Source organism: Phyllopteryx taeniolatus, chromosome 9, assembly GCF_024500385.1.
Source record: "Phyllopteryx taeniolatus isolate TA_2022b chromosome 9, UOR_Ptae_1.2, whole genome shotgun sequence".
Classification (NCBI taxonomy): Eukaryota; Metazoa; Chordata; class Actinopteri; order Syngnathiformes; family Syngnathidae; genus Phyllopteryx; species Phyllopteryx taeniolatus.
Window position 1 is genome coordinate 9,213,631 of NC_084510.1, and position 20,574 is coordinate 9,234,204.

The 20,574-nt window shown below is 40.1% G+C and overlaps 1 protein-coding gene across 2 annotated transcripts in view; it reads right to left on the bottom strand.

The window, feature by feature from the left end:
• cdh4 (cadherin 4, type 1, R-cadherin (retinal)) overlaps positions 1 to 17,816 on the bottom strand; it is a 224,228-nt gene extending 206,412 nt beyond the window's left edge. The window contains exons 1-2 of one of the 2 annotated variants that reach the window (XM_061785211.1): positions 17,584 to 17,816; positions 15,146 to 15,257 (exon numbers count right to left, since the gene is read on the bottom strand). In XM_061785211.1, coding sequence (XP_061641195.1) covers positions 15,146 to 15,257; positions 17,584 to 17,637 — 166 coding nt within the window. In that variant the 5' untranslated portion in view covers positions 17,638 to 17,816. The remainder of the gene's footprint in view (positions 1 to 15,145; positions 15,258 to 17,583) is intronic. The other variant, XM_061785212.1, reaches the window with a different exon arrangement.
• Positions 17,817 to 20,574: the final 2,758 nt, after the last annotated feature.

The window sequence follows — 20,574 nt, forward strand, 5'->3', positions numbered from 1 at the left end:
TGGTTGTCGCTTTATAAAGTTCAGTCCATATATTGCATTAGTTCACGGGCAGATCTGCCACATCAAATATGGCGGACACGCTGACGTATAGCAGCAACAAGTCAACCCACTGAAGGCGCAGTCAATGTATGGTAGCTAGAGTATACATTTCAATGCTAACACATTCACAATCACATCTTTTTTAATGGTCCAAACACAGTCGGTGTATTGTCTATCATTTTGTCTTCTAATTAAATGTATAACCGACATGAAGCTTTGTTCATTTGTGATTCACAATCGGTGCCCTAAAATCAGCTCTACATGGTTTACCTGCGTCTGTGGGTTTCATAGATGTTGTCTTCGAGCTGCATGTTGCCATTCTCTTTTTTCTGATTTTATCAAAAACATAGTCGTTTAATCCAAATGTATTGATTTGCTGAGCTCTTTCCATATGACAGTACAGTACGTATTCCAGTGCTCTCTGCACTATGCATGATTGCATGCAGTGGGTTGCAAGGTTTGCGCGAATAACACAAAAAATATTGTTCATTCAAAAAAATTGCCACACCATGTTGAAAATGCAGAATTTCAGCTATAAACAGAATGACTTCTCGTGTCATATAGTTCAAGTCAAAGTCCAGTCGAGTCTTTAGATAAGTTTTAGCCAAACAAGTCGCAAGTCCTAAAATTGGAATTTTGAATTTAAAGGCCTTTTCACACCACACCTGGCACTACGACTGACGCCCTCAACTTTCCCATTCATTGTGTGTTTGCTAAGGGGGCGACAGCGCATTTTGTCGTCTTAGAGCGTGGGGCGGCAATGCAGATGGTGTCTGAAGCTCAAACTTGAATAGAAAGAAGTTATATTATGTCGCAGTGACTTCAGAACAGTCCTCCAATGGGAGAGAGGATGGCGGAGTGATTTCTGTGTGCTTTTTTGGCAGACTTGTACTGGGGAAGATGGAGGAAGTTCTGATAAATACACTGAATTTCCATCTCAAACTTTGGGATACAAGAGAAAATACATATCATGATGTATATAAAAAGTAGACTTCACCCCGATTTGATCGGTATTGGCCGATAATGAGCATTTTATGCTGATCGGCTGATTGGCTTTAATCTTATAATTCGCCGATCCGACCAATGACGTCATTGATCGGCTCCGCAAAAGGCATTTACTCTGCGTCGCCATCGTGCACAGTATATTTGAATCCAAAAGCTTTTTTTTTTTTTTTTTTAGCCTTGTCCCATGTCTTTTGACGTAGTACTGTAAATATGTGACAGCCAATAAAGTTTTTTTTTTTTTAAAACGTGTCCGCGGTGTGGGACAGACAACACGTCTGAGACTGACGAAACGTAATGCCTGCATCAGACTACAAGACAAAGTTGGTCTTTCACGATTGCACTATGTCAGACTCCTACAATAAAATCTTGTATTCCGATACCACCGCATCCCGTTCCCTTTTACGATCACTGGGCTTTATCTTGTCAACTCAAATGTGACTGGATACATTGGTTACCATGGCGACGACAACAACAATGGATTGTGTCGTGTGTATTATAAGAACAAAATGGGTGAAAACCTGTGATGGTGGTCACCAGTGCTCTTTTTTTGTTTGTTTGTTTGTTTGTTTTTTTTTTTGTCCTGTTCGCCTGTTAGGTCTAGCAGAATGGAGGATCTGTATACCTTTTATGCCGGAACAGTTTTACTGTGTCACAGTGGAGTTTTTAAGCTGTATATATATGTATGTATGTATGTATGTATGTCGTTAGAATGCTTTTGACCCTCTCATCTTCTGCCTCGCTTGGCGGTGAGTGTTTGCGGCAGCCAGCTGCTTACTTCTATTAGCAGAAGAAGTGTGGAAAACTGTTATCCGTTGCTCTTGCTCTCTCTCATATTATGTGTTTAAATGTGTTGGTATTGTTTTCGGAGTTGATAGGCTTTACAAATAAATTAAGTGCCGTATATGCAACAAGAACATGCCAAGGGTGTAAACAAGGTATTTCTATTTCATCAATTTCACTTATTGCGGAGGTGGACTGGAATTTAACTGCCTACAGATAATCAGTTTATGAATGGATAACCAATGTATTATATTATAAATAACTACTTTATGAGCATATAACCAGATGATGAAAAAACTCACCTAATAATCAACATTAATATTAAATAATTTGGATTGTAAATATTATTTACTAGACATGGAGAGAATATAAAAATGGTTATGCACAGTAAATTAAGCTGTCAGATAATTGTGACAGATTTAAAAACCCTAAAAATATTGTTTGTCAAAACTAAACTGAAGTACAGTATTCCCTCGTTATTGCGAGGGTTAGGTTCCGGACAATCCCGCAATAGGTGAAATCCGCGAACTATTAAACACTTTTTTTTCATTTATACATATTTTAAAGCTGTGTGAACTTCTCCAGACTATTGTTAATCTCGCCAACACTCCTATTAATCTCTACCACTCTACCATACTCTTATCAACACTTTGTATCTAAACACCTTTTAAACTTCTAAATGTACAGTAATTCACAGTCTGATTGTACACTATTTACATTTTATTCCTTGTAATGTGTGTTGTTGTAATGAATTTTTTTTACCATTTTTCTCCCTCTCTCTTTATTTTATTTGTATTTATTTTTTTTTTTTTTACAGTTTTGATGTTTTAGGCAAGGAAATGTTAATTTTACCACAAAAGAAAATACAGCATAAAATCCTGCCAAATGGTGAATTATGTGCAATATGAATATGGAATAAAAGTCCACAATGAATTGAATCCACAATAGGTGGACACTGTATAATACTTGAGTTCATGTGAATGTGAAAGGCCCGGTACGACTGCGTTTGCCGTGGACCACACCACTACTTAGCCAGCAACAGCCAGCCCACAAATTTTGGCAGCATGGTGGATCACTTGCTTGTGCTTTGATTAAGAAGGCAGCTAGCAAGCTAGCTAGTTGCACTACACTTCAGCCGTTCCTCGCGGTTATATGCTTCATTTTGGCGCTGAGCGGCGACCTTGCTGGCCACTGTGGGCTGCTTCTCTTTACCTATCGATTGCGAGGCTTGTGGCTGTGCTGCTCCCCGCACGTGAAAGCCGGTGAGCTGTCCACCCAGCCCGCAGCAAGCGGCGTCACCTTTCCCCTTTCGAGGAAAAACTCAAACGAAATAACTCCCCCTCAGTAGCGGTGCGAGAGAAATATAAGATAACAATACAAATACAAACCGCATTGGTAGATGTTTTTACACTGCACGTACACTTCTATATGACGCGATTGCTACGCGCTTACGGGGCTGCCATTTTTTTCTTGTCACACCGCTTTATTTACTATTTACTATTTTTATTTATTTAAAAAACAACAACATACAGTTAGTAAATACTGTTTTCATCAATGAGAAGCTACGTATTCGATTTCACTACATTTACAGAATCTACATAAGAAACAATGATAAAAATGTAATCATCTACATGTACTTACTGTGGTGTGAGTGGATCTGGATTTCTTTTTGCGGATCTCTTTCACGTCAAGAAGTTCATGTACAACACTGACTCTTCGTTATGCTCTGGAGCTGAAAATGATTTCATCCAACTCTGGAATGTTGACTAGCCTAGCTGCCAAGTCATTGACTAAATAAGAAACTCGGTTTGGGGGTGGTTATGTAAATTAGCCCCACTGTTACATAAAGTAGGTGGGCCGGAAGTGCAGAAAGGCTAACTCAAAGATATATTTTCAGAAATAATCATAAAACAAAAGATTTACTTGGTTGTGTAATTTCGTACTCGATGGGTGGATAGGCCCAACTCTTAGTATAAAAACAATGAAAGGGACATGTTCCATTATTTCCCCTTTAAAGTGCAGAATTTACTTCCATTCTTCACTTCGCCACGGCCCTGTGGTAGGCGCTATACCAATCCCTCACATTGGGTTTATTTTCTACCCAAGCTAAATTGCTATTTATGGCAATTAGATGGCACCGATTCCCGGAAGCCAGAGTTAGTAAGACGGTCTCTTCTGTCTTACTGCTATGGTGCAGAGCGTAAAAACTGTCACCAGCACAATCTCCTCCTCCCTTCCCTATGAGTTCACAGAGCTATTATTCTTATCTGAAAATCTTGGAGGCTACAGAGAGGATAGACAAGAGTAGGAGAATGAGAGTGAAAGGGAGGCGCAGAGAGCGACAAAACAAGACAGGAGGGAAAAACAGATTCCTCTGAAGTCAAAATCGATGGTACCAACGTGTTCCAGCAACGCATATTGGCAGCAAAAACGAGGACTCTATTGATTTGTATTTCAATCAAAAATGTAGGTTGTCTACACATATTCTCTTTTGTAATTTCCAGGCTTCCTCGTTATATAAAAACAAAACCTGCTCTATTTTTTTGAGTGCGTACAACAAAAGAACACTGGGGCATCTTTGACATGACAGTGCCGTGATAAAATATTGACCACCTTCTCAAATTCTTATATTTTTGCATACTTTGCCCACTTTAATGTTAAAGATAATCAAACAAAATATCAGACAAATATAACCCAAGTGAACATAAAATGCTGTTTTTTAATAGCTATTTCATTTCTTCTTTTCCTTTCGGCTTGTCCCTTTAGAGGTCGCCACAGCGCGTCATCCTTTTCCATGTAAGCCTATCTCTCGCATCCTCCTCTCGAACACCAACTGCCCTCATGTCTTCCTTCACGACATCCATCAACCTTCTCTTTGGTCTTCCTCTAGCTATCTTGCCTGGCAGCTCCATCCTCATCATTCTTCTACCAATACAGTCACTATTTCTCCTCTGGACGTCTCCAAAACATCGAAGTCTGCTCTCTCTAACTTTGTCTCCAAAACATCGAACCTTGGCTGTCCCTCTGATGAGCTCATTTCTAATTTTATCCAACCTGGTCACTCCAAGAGCGAACCTCAACGTCTTCATTTCCTCCACCTCCAGGTCTGCTTCCTGTTGTCTCTTCAGTGCCACTGTCTCTAATCCGTACATCATGGCTGACCTCACCACTGTTGTATAAACTTTGCCCTTCATCCTAGCAGAGACTCTTCTGTCAAATAACACACCTGACACCTTCCTCCACCCGTTCCAACCTGCTTGGACCCGTTTCTTCACTTCCTGACCACACTCACTATTGCTCTGGACGGTTGACCCCAAGTATTTAAAGTCGTCCACCCTTGCTATCTCTTCTCCATGTAGCCTCACTCTTCCCCCACCACCCGTCTCATTCATGCACATATATTCTGTCTTACTTCGGCTAATCTTCATTCCTCTGCTTTCCAGTTTATGCCTCCATCTTTCTAACTGTTCCTCCACCTGCTCTCTACTTTCACTGCAGATCACAATGTCATTTGCAAACATCATGGTCCGCGGGGATTCCAGTCTAACCTCATCTGTCAGCCTATCCATCACCACTGCAAAAAGGAAGGGGCTCAGGGCTGATCCCTGATGCAGTCACACCTCCACCTTAAATTCGTCTGTCACACCTACAGCACATCTCACTGCTGTTCTGCTGCCCTCTTACATGTCCTGTATTATTCTAACATACTTCTCTGCCACTCCAGACTTCTGCATGTAGTACTACAGTTCCTCTCTGGGTACTCTGTCATAGGCTTTCTCTAGATCTACAAAGACACAATGTAGCTCCATCTGATCTTCTCTGTACTTTTCCATCAACATCCTCAAGACAAATAATGCATCTGTGGTACTCTTTCTAGGCATGAAACCATACTGTTGCTCGCAAATACTTCTGTCCTGAGTCTAGCCTCCACTAATACTTCCCATAACGTCATTGTGTGGCTCATCAACTTTATTCCTCTATAGTTCCCACACCTCTGCACATCACCCTTGTTCTTAAATATGGGCACCAGCACACTTTTCTTCCATTCCTCTGGCATCTTCTCACGCGCTAGAATTCTATTGAACAAGCTGGTCAAAAACCCCATAGCCCCCTCTCCTAGATGCTTCCATAACTCCACAGGAATGTCATCAGGACCAACTGCCTTTCCATTTTTCATCCTCTTTAATGCCTTTCTAACTTCCCCCTTACTAACCATTGCCACTTCCTGGTCCACCACACTTGCCTCTTCTACTCTCCCTTCTCTCTCATTTTCCTCATTCATCAACTCCTCGAAGTATTCTTTCCATCTATCTAGAACACTACTGGCACCAGTCAGCACATTTCCATCTCTATCCTTAATCACCCTAACCTGCTGCACATCCCTCCCATCTCAATCATTTCAATCGGTTTCAAGTCTGGATTTTGACGAGGCCACTTCAAAACCTTCCTTTTTTTTTTTTTAAGCCATTCAGAAGTTGACTTGCTGGTGTGTTCACTTCAGCTTAAGGTTACAACCTGATGGCTGAACATCCTCCTTCAAGAGCAGAATTCATGGTTTCATCAATCACAGCAAGTTGTACACGTCCTGAAAGAGTTAAGCAGCCCAAGACCATCACACAACCACCACCATGTTTGACTGTTGGTATGATGTTCTTTTTTGAAATGCTGTGCTATATTTATGCCAGACGTAACGAGACACAAACCTTCCAAAAAGCTCAACTTTCATCTCGTCAGTCCATATAATATTCTCGCAAACGTCTTGGGGATCATTCAGATGTTTTTTTTTGCAAGGACAAGCCTTTAGGTTCTTTTGGGTCAGCAGTGGTTTTTGCTTTGGAACCTTTATTTCATTTTTGCCCAATCTCTTGCTTATTGTTGTATAATGAACACTGACCTTAACTAAGACAAGGGAGGCCTGCAGTTCTTTAGAAGTTGTCCTGAGTTCCTTTGTGGCCTCCTGCATGAGTCATTGCTGTTCTCTTGGGGTAATCTTTGTGGGCCAGCCACTCCTGGGAAGGATCACCACTGTTCCATGTTTTCTCCATGTGAGGATAATGGTTTTTTTTTTTTTTTTTGGTCCTGTTCGGCTGTTAGGTCAAGCAAAATGGAGGATCTGCATCCCTTTTATGTCGGAACAGTTTTACTGTGTCACAGTGGAGTTTTTAAGCACCGAATTGTAAGGCGCAGTCATGAGTTATTTGTCGCAATAAACGAGTGGTCCCATACACAGCTAAAAAATCCCAGGGGTGTGTGCCTGCGGACACATGCAAGTGAATTGACGCATGGCTTTTGTAACCCTTTCCAGACTGATAGATGTCAATTACTTTATTTCTCAACTTTTCTGGAATTTCTTTGGATTGTGTCATTTTGTTGGAGCTTTTTTAGATCTTTGGTCCAACTTGATTTTGTCGGGACAGATTCTGTTTAAGTGATTTATTGATTGAACAGGTCTAGACGTAATCATGCTTGGGTGTGATGAGTGAAAACTAACCAAATTAAACAAAAATTTCCAATTATTTAATTAGTGATTTAACAAGGGGGGTAAATATTTTTTTACATACACACACAAACAAACACACACACATATATATATAAATCATGCATACAGTGGCTGAAATATGTATTTAACACATCACCATTTTTCTAACTAAATATACTTCCAAAGGTGCTATTGACCTGGAAATTTCACCAGCTGTTGGGAACAACCCAAGTAATCCATACATACAAAGAACGTATACCAAATAAACTCAGAAATATAGTTGTGTGTAAAAATGTGAAATGACACAGGGAAAAACTATTGAACACATGAAGAAAGGGCTTCCAATCATTCACATGCACTGAGATGCAAAGCACAAATAAAAATTGAGGGCTAGGTTGATCTATAGCAAAAAGGTTTACGATGAGAGATGCATATCTGATTCACATAAAATGATGTAATTTATTAATTTGTGCCGTGCTCTGATAAAAACGAGCTATATAATTGGTTTCCAAGAAACATGAAAGAAACTCACATTTATCCTATTTAACTAACTATTACGCCTCTAATTTCCTCTTCAACACCGTCGTCATTCCCTTGCCAATGACTCTAGTGTTGGCACCATCAGAGCTACCTAGTTTTTGCCTTTTTCCATATAATTGCTTCATGATTTCCCACACAGCCTTTTGCAGATGCAGGCTGGAGGCTGCATTTACCTCCATTTGAAGGTCATGATTCAGAACGCTATTAGCTCACATCTATTTTGTTGTGAAAAGTATGACTGACTTCATAAGAGGGCAAAAACATGGAGGTGGTGTTATTAACCCTTTGAACTAGTCATCTTTTTGGTCTTTTAGAAAGTATATTTCCTGAATCTCATTTTATACCATGTGTACATATGAAGGTAATTGACAGCTGCATGAGTGTATTGATGAGACGCAGATCAAAGTGCAAGAATTTGTGCAAATATTAAAACTTCTTCATTCAAATAAATCAGCATTGGCCCATTGGAGCAACTATGAGATTCACAAAGTTCCCCACACAGACAGATCTTTGTTATGTGTATGAGAACGGACAGACGTGCACAATGTGACACACAAATGTATGTTTGATGTAGTTGCACCAGTCCACAGAATGAGAATTAATTCAGCCTGTATGACCATACTAACATAGCCTTAAACCGAAGAGAGCTGGCTCTCCCCACACCCGTTTCGACCTACATGGATAAATGTGTCCACAAATTCAATACATGCATTGTAAGGAACAGAAAATAGTTAATGACCCTCATGGGGATAAGTTGTATCGAAAAATGGGCTGATGGAACAGAAAGCATTTTTTGTTTTCTTGCTTTATTTCAGGCGGCACGGTGGCCGACTGGTTAGAGCGTCAGCCTCACAGTTCTGAGGTGCGGGGTTCAATCCTCGTCCCCGCCTGTGTGGAGTTTGCATGTTCTCCCCGTGCCTGCGTGGGTTTTCTCCGGGCACTCTGGTTTCCTCCCACATCCCAAAAACATGCATTAATTGGAGACTCTAAATTGCCCGTAGGTGTGACTGTGAGTGCGAATGGTTGTTAGTTTCTATGTGCCCTGCGATTGGCTGGCAACCAGTTCAGGGTGTACCCCGCCTCCTGCCCGATGACAGCTGGGATAGGCTCCAGCACGCCCGCGACCCTAGTGAGGAGAAGCGGCTCAGAAAATGGATGGATGGATGCTTTATTTCAGTTACTGTATGTTCTGGGCTATGGTTTTGGGCTATTTGTTTCAGCTCAAGACCCAATGTAGAATTTGGTTCCTCCCCAGTAACACTTATATGATACTGGCAAATAAAAGTAGAAGTGATAAAAAGAACAAACAACAACGGCCTCCAAGTACTAATGTACAGTAGTCCGCAACAAAATTTGGCCAGGACTTTACTCAACACGCAAGCATTACAAACAAACAAATGGCCCAAACCTCAGTTAACAGAAAATCAGAAGAACCCAAACATGCATGTAAAAAACCTACAGTACATAAGACAGTATTAGTTCTGACAAAGAATGTGCCATCTATCAACTACCCACATTTTACTTGCTACTCCCACAGAGAAAGCAAATGCAAAACAGGCTTGCTTGATGGAAATGAGGCAGGGCGTTTGAAGAATAAAGGAACGTAGTATGGTTTGGTACAAAGACTAACAAAATAAAGAGAAATGATGTGGCTCATCATATCTACATGTATTCTATCGGCTCACTACAGACCGCTGGCCCTGGCTGCAGAGATGAAGCACTCTCTGAAGGTCAAGAGAGACCTTCATGAGTCTAAGGCAAAATGGCATCCAGTCTATCACATGCATAGACACATAATCCCCCCCAACCTTCTTTACACACGCACACACAGTTGTTGGGACTGGACATACTTATGGAAGGCATTTCACTTGGTTTGGAGCCTAAAGCTGGGCTGCTGCAAAGTAGATATGGCTCCTTGCCAGATTTTCCTTGTGTGGTCTAATTGGGGTCACGTAGCGAGTCATTTTGTGAGAATAACATTTAGAGGCGGGACAAAACAATAGGAAAACCATACTGGTGTTTATCTGTTTGGGGCATGATCCTACTTAAATTTATCTTCTACTGTACAGTTCATGTTTTTTTTACCCTGCAAAAGCTAGTACAGTTAATAATAGTACAGTAAAAAGGCAATAAATCAAATGTGTTGGGATGAAGCCAGTATAGAAAGACACCTCATCTCTTCAGATGTGAGAGCAAATAAAGGAATGAAGCCCACTCGCCTCCTCTTAGCGTCTTCCAAATCCGTTCAAACAGTCCAGTCCTCTGGATTCATGGAGATTGTTGCACGCTCGGAAAAGGAATCATCTTATGTTGTTCTTTCTTTCTTAACACAAGAAAGCTGAACAGATGAGAAGGCTAACAATTCAAATCTATGATGTGTAACATTAAAGGGGACTAAAGCAAGGTTCTCCACCCATGGCAGCTATCTGAGTAAAAACAAAACGAAAAAAAACAACAACAAAGATGTTTTAAGGTGTTTTTTTAATACAAAAAAAAAATAACACTACAATATTGTACTTGCCACTGGTTTTGTGCCGATGACAAAATTTGAATTGCCATTGCATGACGTCGCTATGTCGCAGCTGTACATCCATCCATTTTCTTCTCCTCACTAGGGTCGCGGGGGTGCTGGAGCCTATCCCAGCTATCTTCGGGCAGGAGGCGGTGTACACCCTGAACTGGTTCCCAGCCAATCGCAGGGCACATACAAACAAACAACCATTCGCACTCACATTCATACCTACGGACAATTTAGAGTCTTCCATCAACCTACCACGTATGTTTTGGGGATATGGGCGGAAACCGGAGTACACGGAGAAAACCCTCACAGGGACGGGGAGAACATGCAAACTCCACACAGGCAAAGCTGGGATTTGAACCTCAGTCCTCAGGGATTGACTGGCGACCAGTTCAGGGTGTACCCCGCCTCTCGCCCGAAGATAGCTGGGATAGGCTATAGCATGCCCGTGACCCTAGTGAGGAAAAGCGGTTTGGAAAATGGATGGATGGATGGATGGATGGATGAATTACACAGTGCTCTGTTAGGTGAAACACCTCACAGTTTTCATTGCTGACACTGACCAAGTTGCGGAGGATGGGGGGGCGGGGTAAGAGAGAAAGAGAGAGGAGATAAGGTGCCTGCTCCAGCCCTTGGAGGAAGAGGATGGGTTTACACAGCGATGTGAAATCGCTGGAATATTTCTTTTCATGGTTTATCTCACCACAGTGGGAATTTACAGAAACCACAACTTCGATTCAACTTCTTTATGCCTGCCTGTGTACCACCGCCTCCTGCTCCAGTCCCGGCCCATCTCGCAGCAAAACGTCTCCATCGCAGCATAGGATGATTAATTCAGAGAAACTCAACAGAAGTGCAGAGATTTTTTTTTTTTTAAGTGAGTTTTACAAACAAAGGTTTTATGGACCACAGACCCATAATTTTTTTATACGGTTATGCTTAAAACTTCGTCACTGATGATGTACTGGGACATTCGCATGACTTTGGTGCAACCAGCATAGATTGAGTTTCCACTCGGTGACGGTGTGAATGTGAGTGCAAATGGTTGTCCATGTCTACAGTATACAGTATGTGCCCTGCGATTGACTGGCAGTTCAGGGTGTAGTCTGCCTTTCGCCCCAAGTCAGCTGGGATAGGCTCCAGCACCCCATGACCCTGAATAGGATAAGCGGAATTGTGCATGGATAGATGGATACTAACTACTTTGTGCCTCTCCACACAAATCAAGGTTCATTAAGACATGGCTGGATGAGTTTGGTGTGGAAGAACAGAAATGGGCCACATTTATAGCCCAACAAATACATCTCTTAAACATCAATGACCTCTAACCCCACAACACTTTCTGATGAATGGACAAATTACACAGGCACACTGATATCTTGAATCTTTCGAAAAGAGTAGGTATATGAACGTTCCCATTACAAAGACATTCCAATCCAATGAAGTTGGGACGTTGTGTTAAACATATGTAAAAACAGAATACAATGATTTGCAAATCATGTTCAACCTATATTTAATTGAATACACAACAAAGACAATATATTTAATGTTCAAACTGATAAACTTTCTTGTTTTTAGCAAATAATCATTAACTTAGAATTTTATGGCTGCAACACGTTCCAAAAAAACTGGGACAGGGTCATGTTTACCACTGTGTTACATCACCTTTTCTTTTAACAACATTCAATAAACGTTTGGGAACTGAGGACACTAATTGTTGAAGCTTTGCAGGTGGAATTCTTTCCCATTCTTCCTTGATGTACAGCTTCAGCTGTTCAACAGTCCGGGGTCTCCATTGTCGTATTTTACGCTTCATAATGCGCCACACATTTTCAATGGGAGAGAAGTCTGGACTGCAGGCAGCAGGCCAGTCTAGTACCTGCACTCTTTTACTACGAAGCCACGCTGTTGTAACACGTGCAGAATGTGGTCATTGGAATTGGGGTTGTACATAAATGTAAATATGTTAGTTTAAGAACTAAAAAATGACATACACAATGAATTCGGAAACCAAGGTAGGCGTAAAGAGCTAGTTGCAACACCATAGTCAAATGAAAGTAAACACGGACAAAAGGACACAATGTGTTTATTCACACTAGAGATTAATGCAGAATAAGGGTTAATTAATGATACTCAGAAAACATAATGTAATCACATACACACCGCCCACACATGACAACAACAACTCCCATTTCACCTCAGCATGAGGCCCGATGTGACTGGAAACACAAGCCTGGTTCACACTGAGCCTGCTGGGCCATAGGTCTTTGGTCCTACCCCAATCGCTCACTGTCATTTTCTCCAGGGAGACAACAATCACAGCCTCCAGTGGTCCTACACCCACCTCACAAGCTCCGTAGCGGCATAGACCTAACATTATATCATACCTGATCCATTTGTTTTCTTGAAACCTGACAGTTTCAGGTTATACATACTGTGTTTTGGTGTTACTATTAAAATAGAATTTCTCTCGCTTAGCGTCCTACTATATAGAAAACAAGCCTTTGGTAAATCGAGGCAGTGCGCATTAATCACTGCACAAGGACGGACACTGCTGGAGCCCAACGAGTGGCCGATTTGGAGGACTGCGTTTATTTGGAGGACCAAGATACATCAGTAGAATAGTGGACTTTTTTGACTTGGTTAACATTGTGTGGGGCAATATGGACACCTCGGCCCATTTCTGAACAGGTAGAAACTTTGAGCCCCGAGGCCCTTCAGGCAGACTCACTCACCAGTAGTTACCAGTGGTACTGTCCATCTCTCACTCCAAAATAACAAAACAAACAGAATAATTCAATTGTTCCACTGGAAGCTGCAAGACACTCATGCCAGCTGCTACTGCAAACTGAATCAAACTTCAAGAAAAACAAGAAAAAAGATGGGCTGCAAAAATAAACTCTTGGTAAAGTGCGTATTGTTTACTGATGTTTACAGTGTTAACATGGGGGTAAAGGACTGCAAAATATATCATTTGAGCATCATCATCGCAATGTAAGTGTGCACAATCTGTGTCACATAGCAGGGTCCAGCGCGCTGTTGGTTTATTGATATGCAGTCAATCAACTGTAATCTTAGTTAGTGACCAGTCGAGGGACCTGGTTGAACATTTATATATGTATTTTTTTTGTTTGTCATGAATGAGGACACGGGAAACAATTACACCTTTATTTAGTGTATCGCAATTCAGAATGTGACGAACGAATGCATGTCACAACAGATTACACGTAGGGGGAGGGGGAGAGCCACTGCATTATTGAAGATACAAAGTTCAGCTGTACACAACATTGTGTTTTTCTTAAACTAATGAACTCAAATTTAGAAATACTAATGCATATTTTAAAACATAGGTGTAAAATAACAGATTGATTAAAAAGCAATGAATAGTGTTAGGAATGTGCAAATGACTCTCCAGTATAACTGGGCATGAAAAGAAATAACTTTAACTTCATGTCTGGACCGACTATTGCTGGATGTGTATGTTATCCTGTATTTTATATTTTTGTATTTAATATACTGCTGTGTAAGTGTGTGTGTGTGTATATATATATATATTTCCAGACTCGATAAATTCTCATCTCAAGCGAGCTAAGGAGCAAAACAGCTCGCTTGACCGCGGCGATATCGTTGTTGTGTGTGTTAATTCCCAATTAACACATACACGGGAAAGTTAACTGATTATTAAGCCTAACTTCAGCGCCACACCTTATTCAGCTAGGAGTTGACTACAGCAAACGTATTTGAAGAGCTCGTCTCCAGCGCCTTCAGCGGACCAACCACACAGTCCTGCAGCTCGAGGGTGAGCCTTATTTTTCATAATTTCAGAGGCATAAAAAGAATAAATAAATAAATTATACTACCGTTTAATCGTGACAGTTTGGGGGGAAATATATCTTCCTAAAAATGTGTTATCGTGACAGGCCTATTGCAACCCAAATGTGATCAAGATGACAAAACAAAAAGCCTTCCACCTCGTGCAAACTCCTCCATGGACCAGAAATAATGAATACTGAATTTCCTCACTGATCATTCTTTTGGTAGTTTTATAATTTTGTTGAGTTCAAAGATTGATATAATATGTGAATGAGTAAATGTCTCACACAGTCTAAAGAATTCAAAGATTTTGAATTATCTTTCAGTTATACAGTATAGAACTCTGGGCTGCGGCAGAGATTGATTTTTCTACTACAGCAGATTCGCCAGCACATAGAGGAGACACGCAGGAGAAAATGCAGCATAATTTCTCATGGCAGGAATGAACCTCGCAGTAGATGCAGAACACTGGCTGCTCTGAAAATAAATGGAGCAAATGAAAACAGAATTGCGGTTCTCCAAAAATCCAAAATAATGAGACGCTGGGAAAACGTCTCATGATAAATAGTAAAATACTTCACTTGTTCCATGTGTGGCCATTTGCCACAGGAAGCAACGAGATATATATTTCTGCAACTATGCAAATTACAATATGTTTGTACTCATCAATATATCAATATGAAATGACAACCACCGCAGAGGGAAAACAGACATTTTAACCCATTGCTACAACTGTCTGCTTCATTATCCACATCATGTGAACTGTGTTGCTTATGTTTCACAGCCACGACCACAGCGCATGCTGACCTTCTACAGGGGTGATGAAGAGAGACACACCATAATAAATGCCCTGCACTTAACACTGTACAAGTGAAAAGCCACACTTAATCGATCTTTCTATGAGGATGATGAAAAGGGGAAAAAAGAAAAAAAAAAAGTCAACAAACGAGATCCACCAGCAGCAGACATACCTTTGAGAAGGTTCTGGCCGTGCAGCACAACCCTGGGAACTATCACGATGTAGAAGTTCTGGGAGAAGCCTGACCTGCATGGAGGTTTTACGGACAGGCCCATCTTTCTCCCCTGTGAAATAAAATGGCCTGTTAAGAAGCATCAGCAAACTGACTGGCATGGTCATAATCTGATTTCAGAGCCTTTTTAAGACTTGTATCGAACACATTGGTTGCTCAGGCTACTTTGAGCGATAGGTGACAATTGCTCCAAAAAAATTCAAATAGATGAACTTGAAGATTGCTATTATCGTTGTAACAACTTTCAACATCATTGAAAATGACAAGCATGGTGCTCATTTCCTCACAGGAGATGCTAATAAGAGAAAAACGTCAAATATGTCGTCACTTAACCTACAACAAGGGAGACCTTATATCAGGGGTGTCAAACTCTTTTTTTTGTTTCGGGCCGCATTGTAGTTATGATTTCCCTCAGATGGCCGTTAGAACAGTGAAACCATGTAAATGTTTAATCACCAAAACATATTATTACCATTACACAACAAACTGAGGGATAACTAGTTATGAAATCAGACAAGGATAATAGTTTGTTCAAGTATTGTTTAAGTTACTGTAGAAGAAGGGTTTGGTAACAGAAAAATGCAATATCTCAACATTATTGTTTATTATTATGACAATTTGGAATTTGGGTACAGATTTTAGCAAAACTCAGGGAAGTTGATGAGCATGATTTGCTTTCGCGGGCCACATAAAATGATGTGGCGGGCCGCCTCTGGCCCCCGGGCCTTGAGTTTGATAGCGAATGCCTTATATAAACAAAAATGGTGTATTTCTCAGCTGGTACATTCACATTTATACACACTGCCCACGACATCAAGTAAAGCTGCACAATCTTATGAGATCCAATAAAAATACACAGGGTTCGGTGATGTGACCCGATTTGTATGTAAATTGTAACGTGGCGTAGTCTAACAAATAACTAAACTATCCGACACTACGCAGTGGATAAGTTAGCATGACAGTAAATATGTGCATGAAAAACACCTTACGGCAATAAATATGAAACAAATCACATGACAAACAGTAAGTACGGCAGTAACTGAGAATGACTTTCTGTGTTGCGTCACGCTATTGTATACCAGGAACGTCACAAACCGAGGAACCCATAATTGAATCGACATCAAGACAAACGTGATCTGATTGACACTATATAGAGGGATAGGTGTTCATTTACCAATACCGTTATAATCATGGTTGCAGTTTGCAGTTGTACTTGGAGTTGGTACTAATATTTTGGTTATTTGTGACATGAAAGGGTCGACATCAGTGATTCCCAGCCAGTGTGTCGCAGCACATGCACAGTGTGCCGTGAGAGATCATCATGTGTGCCACTAGAAATGATCTGATACAGTCAATTGGTATTTATTAACGACAAATAATGTAGCTCTGTTCATTAATCTACAGCAGTGATGTATAGTGGCAGGCAAAACAATGAAATGCTCTTACACCAGAGAGAAGGTAAGCTGCATAATTAACCTGTCTATCGACTTTTCCGGTGACATTTTTGTTTAGTCATGTGCAGTTAGATTTGTTTTTCGACTTTTGATTGACAGAAAAGTCGGTAGACAATGGTCTACCTACTATGACTATATTTTATGATTTTTGAAGTATGATGATGTACAGATGCAGTGCAGTTCAACAACACTACTAAACTGCAACACCACAAGTAGAAGCGGATCTGGAAATTGTCCGGCAGTGTCAATAAAAGCTGAGCGTTATTTCAATAGCTCTTAAAATAGAGAAGAGCGTGCAGGTGTACCTAACAAAGTGGTCAGTGACACTCACTACAGTAAGTAGGTTATTAGCATTTGGGCTGACTTGCAATAAAATCAAGCTGTGCGTTGTTTTTTTTTTTTTTTTTTTTTACGATTGATGATTTGCCCTTGAAATGATCATGGAGAGAACTAAAAAAACCACGCCGAACTCACCAAATAAAAGTTCAGTCTTAAATAAAATGGACACGGCGGTGCGTAAATGTGCATGGAGCAAGTTGTTAACAGCCACTGTAGAACAAGGAGCCCTTTTTAAAAATAATAATAATAATAAATAAATAAATACAAAAAAATCCACTCTGCAGCTAAACGGTGCCGTTTACGTTACGGAAGAAGTAGAGTTGCTGGTGACTTTTTTCAGCCCGGTTCGGCAAACAAACCCACATTATTCTGGACATTAAAGTCGCTCGACGCTCGTGCTGCTTTTTTTTTTTTTTTTTTTTTTTTTTTTTTTTTTGGCGCACCGCACCGCACCGGTGGCACAACGGGAGAAAGTGCTCGTTCCACGGCCACGCTCATGCATCTCGTGCACCGCACCATGCATGCAGCAGCAACAGCAGCAGCAGCACCACTCCCGCAACACATAAAGCAATTAACTCATCTTACCGAGGATGCTGCGGCGAACAAGGTGCACGCCAGGATGATGCTACCTATGTTCATCTTCGCAAAAAAATGTTGAGTCGATCGGGGAAATGAGAGTCTTACACTTTGGGCAATAGACCTCGGTAAATTCCCGGAGCTTGGCTCTTCTTCTCGAGAGTATGGCGAGAAAAACGTGCCTACTAAAGTGTCGCTGACAAGAGAGATGCTGAGCGCTCAGCTCCGGTCACAGAGGGAGCCGGTACCGCGTCACTAAATAACCCCTCCTACCAACTACAAACGGGGCGCAGGCAGAGCAAAGTGCTCAGTGTGCACTTCTTCCAATTCCGCCACATGTCCCCTAACTACTAACCAAAATAATTTTATGCGCTATCAGTGAATGCTGAACGAGTCGATTCATCATGTCCTTGTGTTTAAAAAAAATATATATATATAATAATATAAAATAAATATACGTGTATTTATTTCATCGTGTTTTTGGCCATCGAAATGACAGAGCTGTCGTTGCAGCCCAATAAAGCAGACAAAATACAATGAACAGCTCTCTGTTTAATTAAGTGAAGTTGGTCACGACTGCAAATTATAACCACAAGAAATAACACATTGTCAAATGAATTCTTTGTCGTTCAAAGTTGAGCATTATCTCCTGGTCGATAAATTCGAATATCGTGGAAAGGTGAACCCACCCAACACAATAATTAACACATTGAGAAATGAATAGCCTACTCTTTGTCAATCAAAGCTGTGTGCTTATTTCTTGGTCCATAAATTCAAATATCGTGGTAAACTTGTTTCAGTTGTTCAGTTTAAAAAGTGAACCATATATGGCCGGTTTTTGACACACACAGATTGAAATATACTGATATAAATTTTTTAAGTAATTTTGATTATTGATTATAAACAAAAAAAATAATATATATATTATTTAATCTCCATTTCACTTTTTGAATTGAACTACTAAAATAAATGAGCTTTTCTGAGATATTCTACTGTAATGTATTAAGTTGCACATGTACAGTATGTAAAGGCATACATTGCTTGATACATCTTTTCATTTGGATCTTGTTAGATTATGAAAGTTCTCTTATTATTATTGTGTGAATAACACAAGACAAGCATTCAGTCCAATCCTTTTGTGTGTCAAAGACATTTGTGTGCATGCCATCTGACAAGCATTCAGCAAAGTCTGTATTTGTTACCATGAGGATAGGCTGAATGCTCAGACCGTGCATAAGCGAGTCCATAATAGTTTTGTGTAAAGGCCGAGATACTAGCATTCACACTGAAGTTCTATTGTGGAATTCACTGTAATGCTAATGTACATCAAAATGTCTATGGAGCCTAGTATTTAGACAAATAAAAATGTACAGCATATTAAAAAAAATATGTGTATGCTACATGCTGACAGTCCTGCGAATATTATGGGTCAAATACAGTCTTTGTTGGATTGTTGAATGAAATGTGTCAATACTGCATTTCTTGGATTCAAACTAACTCAAATAACAAAATAATATTTCTTCTTCTTGCTTGGTTGATCAGCTAGTCATTTTGTCACTCAAAACAGACAGGCGCTTCTGAAATACTATTGACTTTTACCATTAGAAGAAAGGCAAGTGAATAAAAATAGCAATAACAAGAGAATGATATGGCAACAACATTGCTGGAATATCTTAGTGTGTAGTTCTAAGCGTCTAAACCGACTGCTCTGATCATGAATTTACTACATGGTAACAGCCCGAAGGCGGTATTTTTTGCATGTTGCCTTAGTATGGCTGTAATATGGGCCTGTGGTAGTAGTATTTCTCAGGCATCTTCCTTAAATTTTGTAATATATCATATTTGCGGTACATTACACACAGGCTACGTGGCAATGTCATGGCATAGCGGCGCATACAAGTATCCAAACAGATCATTCCGGATTTCCGATTTTTGGTATTGACAACATGTCTTTGTTGTTTTAATGAAATGATTAACTTCTTGAAAGTTTCTTCCTTTTTCAAATAAATATGTTTTTTTTTCTTTTTTTTAAACAATCTGTCTAGATTGACATTGAATGATAAATTATACTCAATGCCATTAGCTATCTTGTTAATAGTTATATATGGGAAAAATATGCCACTGTCTTGGTGTGTATTATTGTACAGGCATCAAGAATAATGAGACTTTATATTGTAGGTCAGGTAACAGTTGTTCTTTGCGCACTCCCCTGAAATAATTGCCTGGCAACTGTGTGAACTATGCCTTTAACTGGTCTCACAATTTAATAATGTTGACATTTCCGAAGCCTCTGATCCGTGCCTCAATTTCCATATCTGAGAGGTCATGACAATTTAATCCCATCAAAAGGAATAGGACAGTACTGTAGTGTCAATCACCATAGCACAGCATTTCCAGCGGATATAAAAAGTCTACACACCCCTGTTCAAATGCCAGGTTTTTGCAAAACATTAAAAAAAAATGAGATCAAGATAAATCATTTTTTATAAAAATCCCCCGTTAATGTGACCTATTAACTGTACAATGCAATTTAACAAAAAATTATCTCACAAAATAAATAAATAAACAACTGAAATAATGTGTTTGCACAAGACCAGACTCTGTAACGGTGTAAATAATACCTCCAACTCACACAAACACACACACACACACCCACAGACTGAAGGAACAGAAGTTGCATTTGCATAAGGTTCAGCTTCATTAGCTCATCATAAACCACCATAGCAATTTCAAATATAACTCCAAAATATAACATTTTGTTTTATTTGGTGTCCCAAATTAGCTCTTATAACTGGGATGTGGCTGTTTTAAAAAAAATACAGTAACTAATCATATGTAAACTCACATTAAATGGTAGTCAGCACACTACTGCCAGTATTTAAAGCACCTTTGGTTAACCTTAAATAAAGTTCAGATTTTGTCGTAAGTTTTCTTGACATTTTTTTTGCTTTCTAGCAGAGGCCTGAAGGTCTTAGGATAACACTGACTAGTATTTGGAAT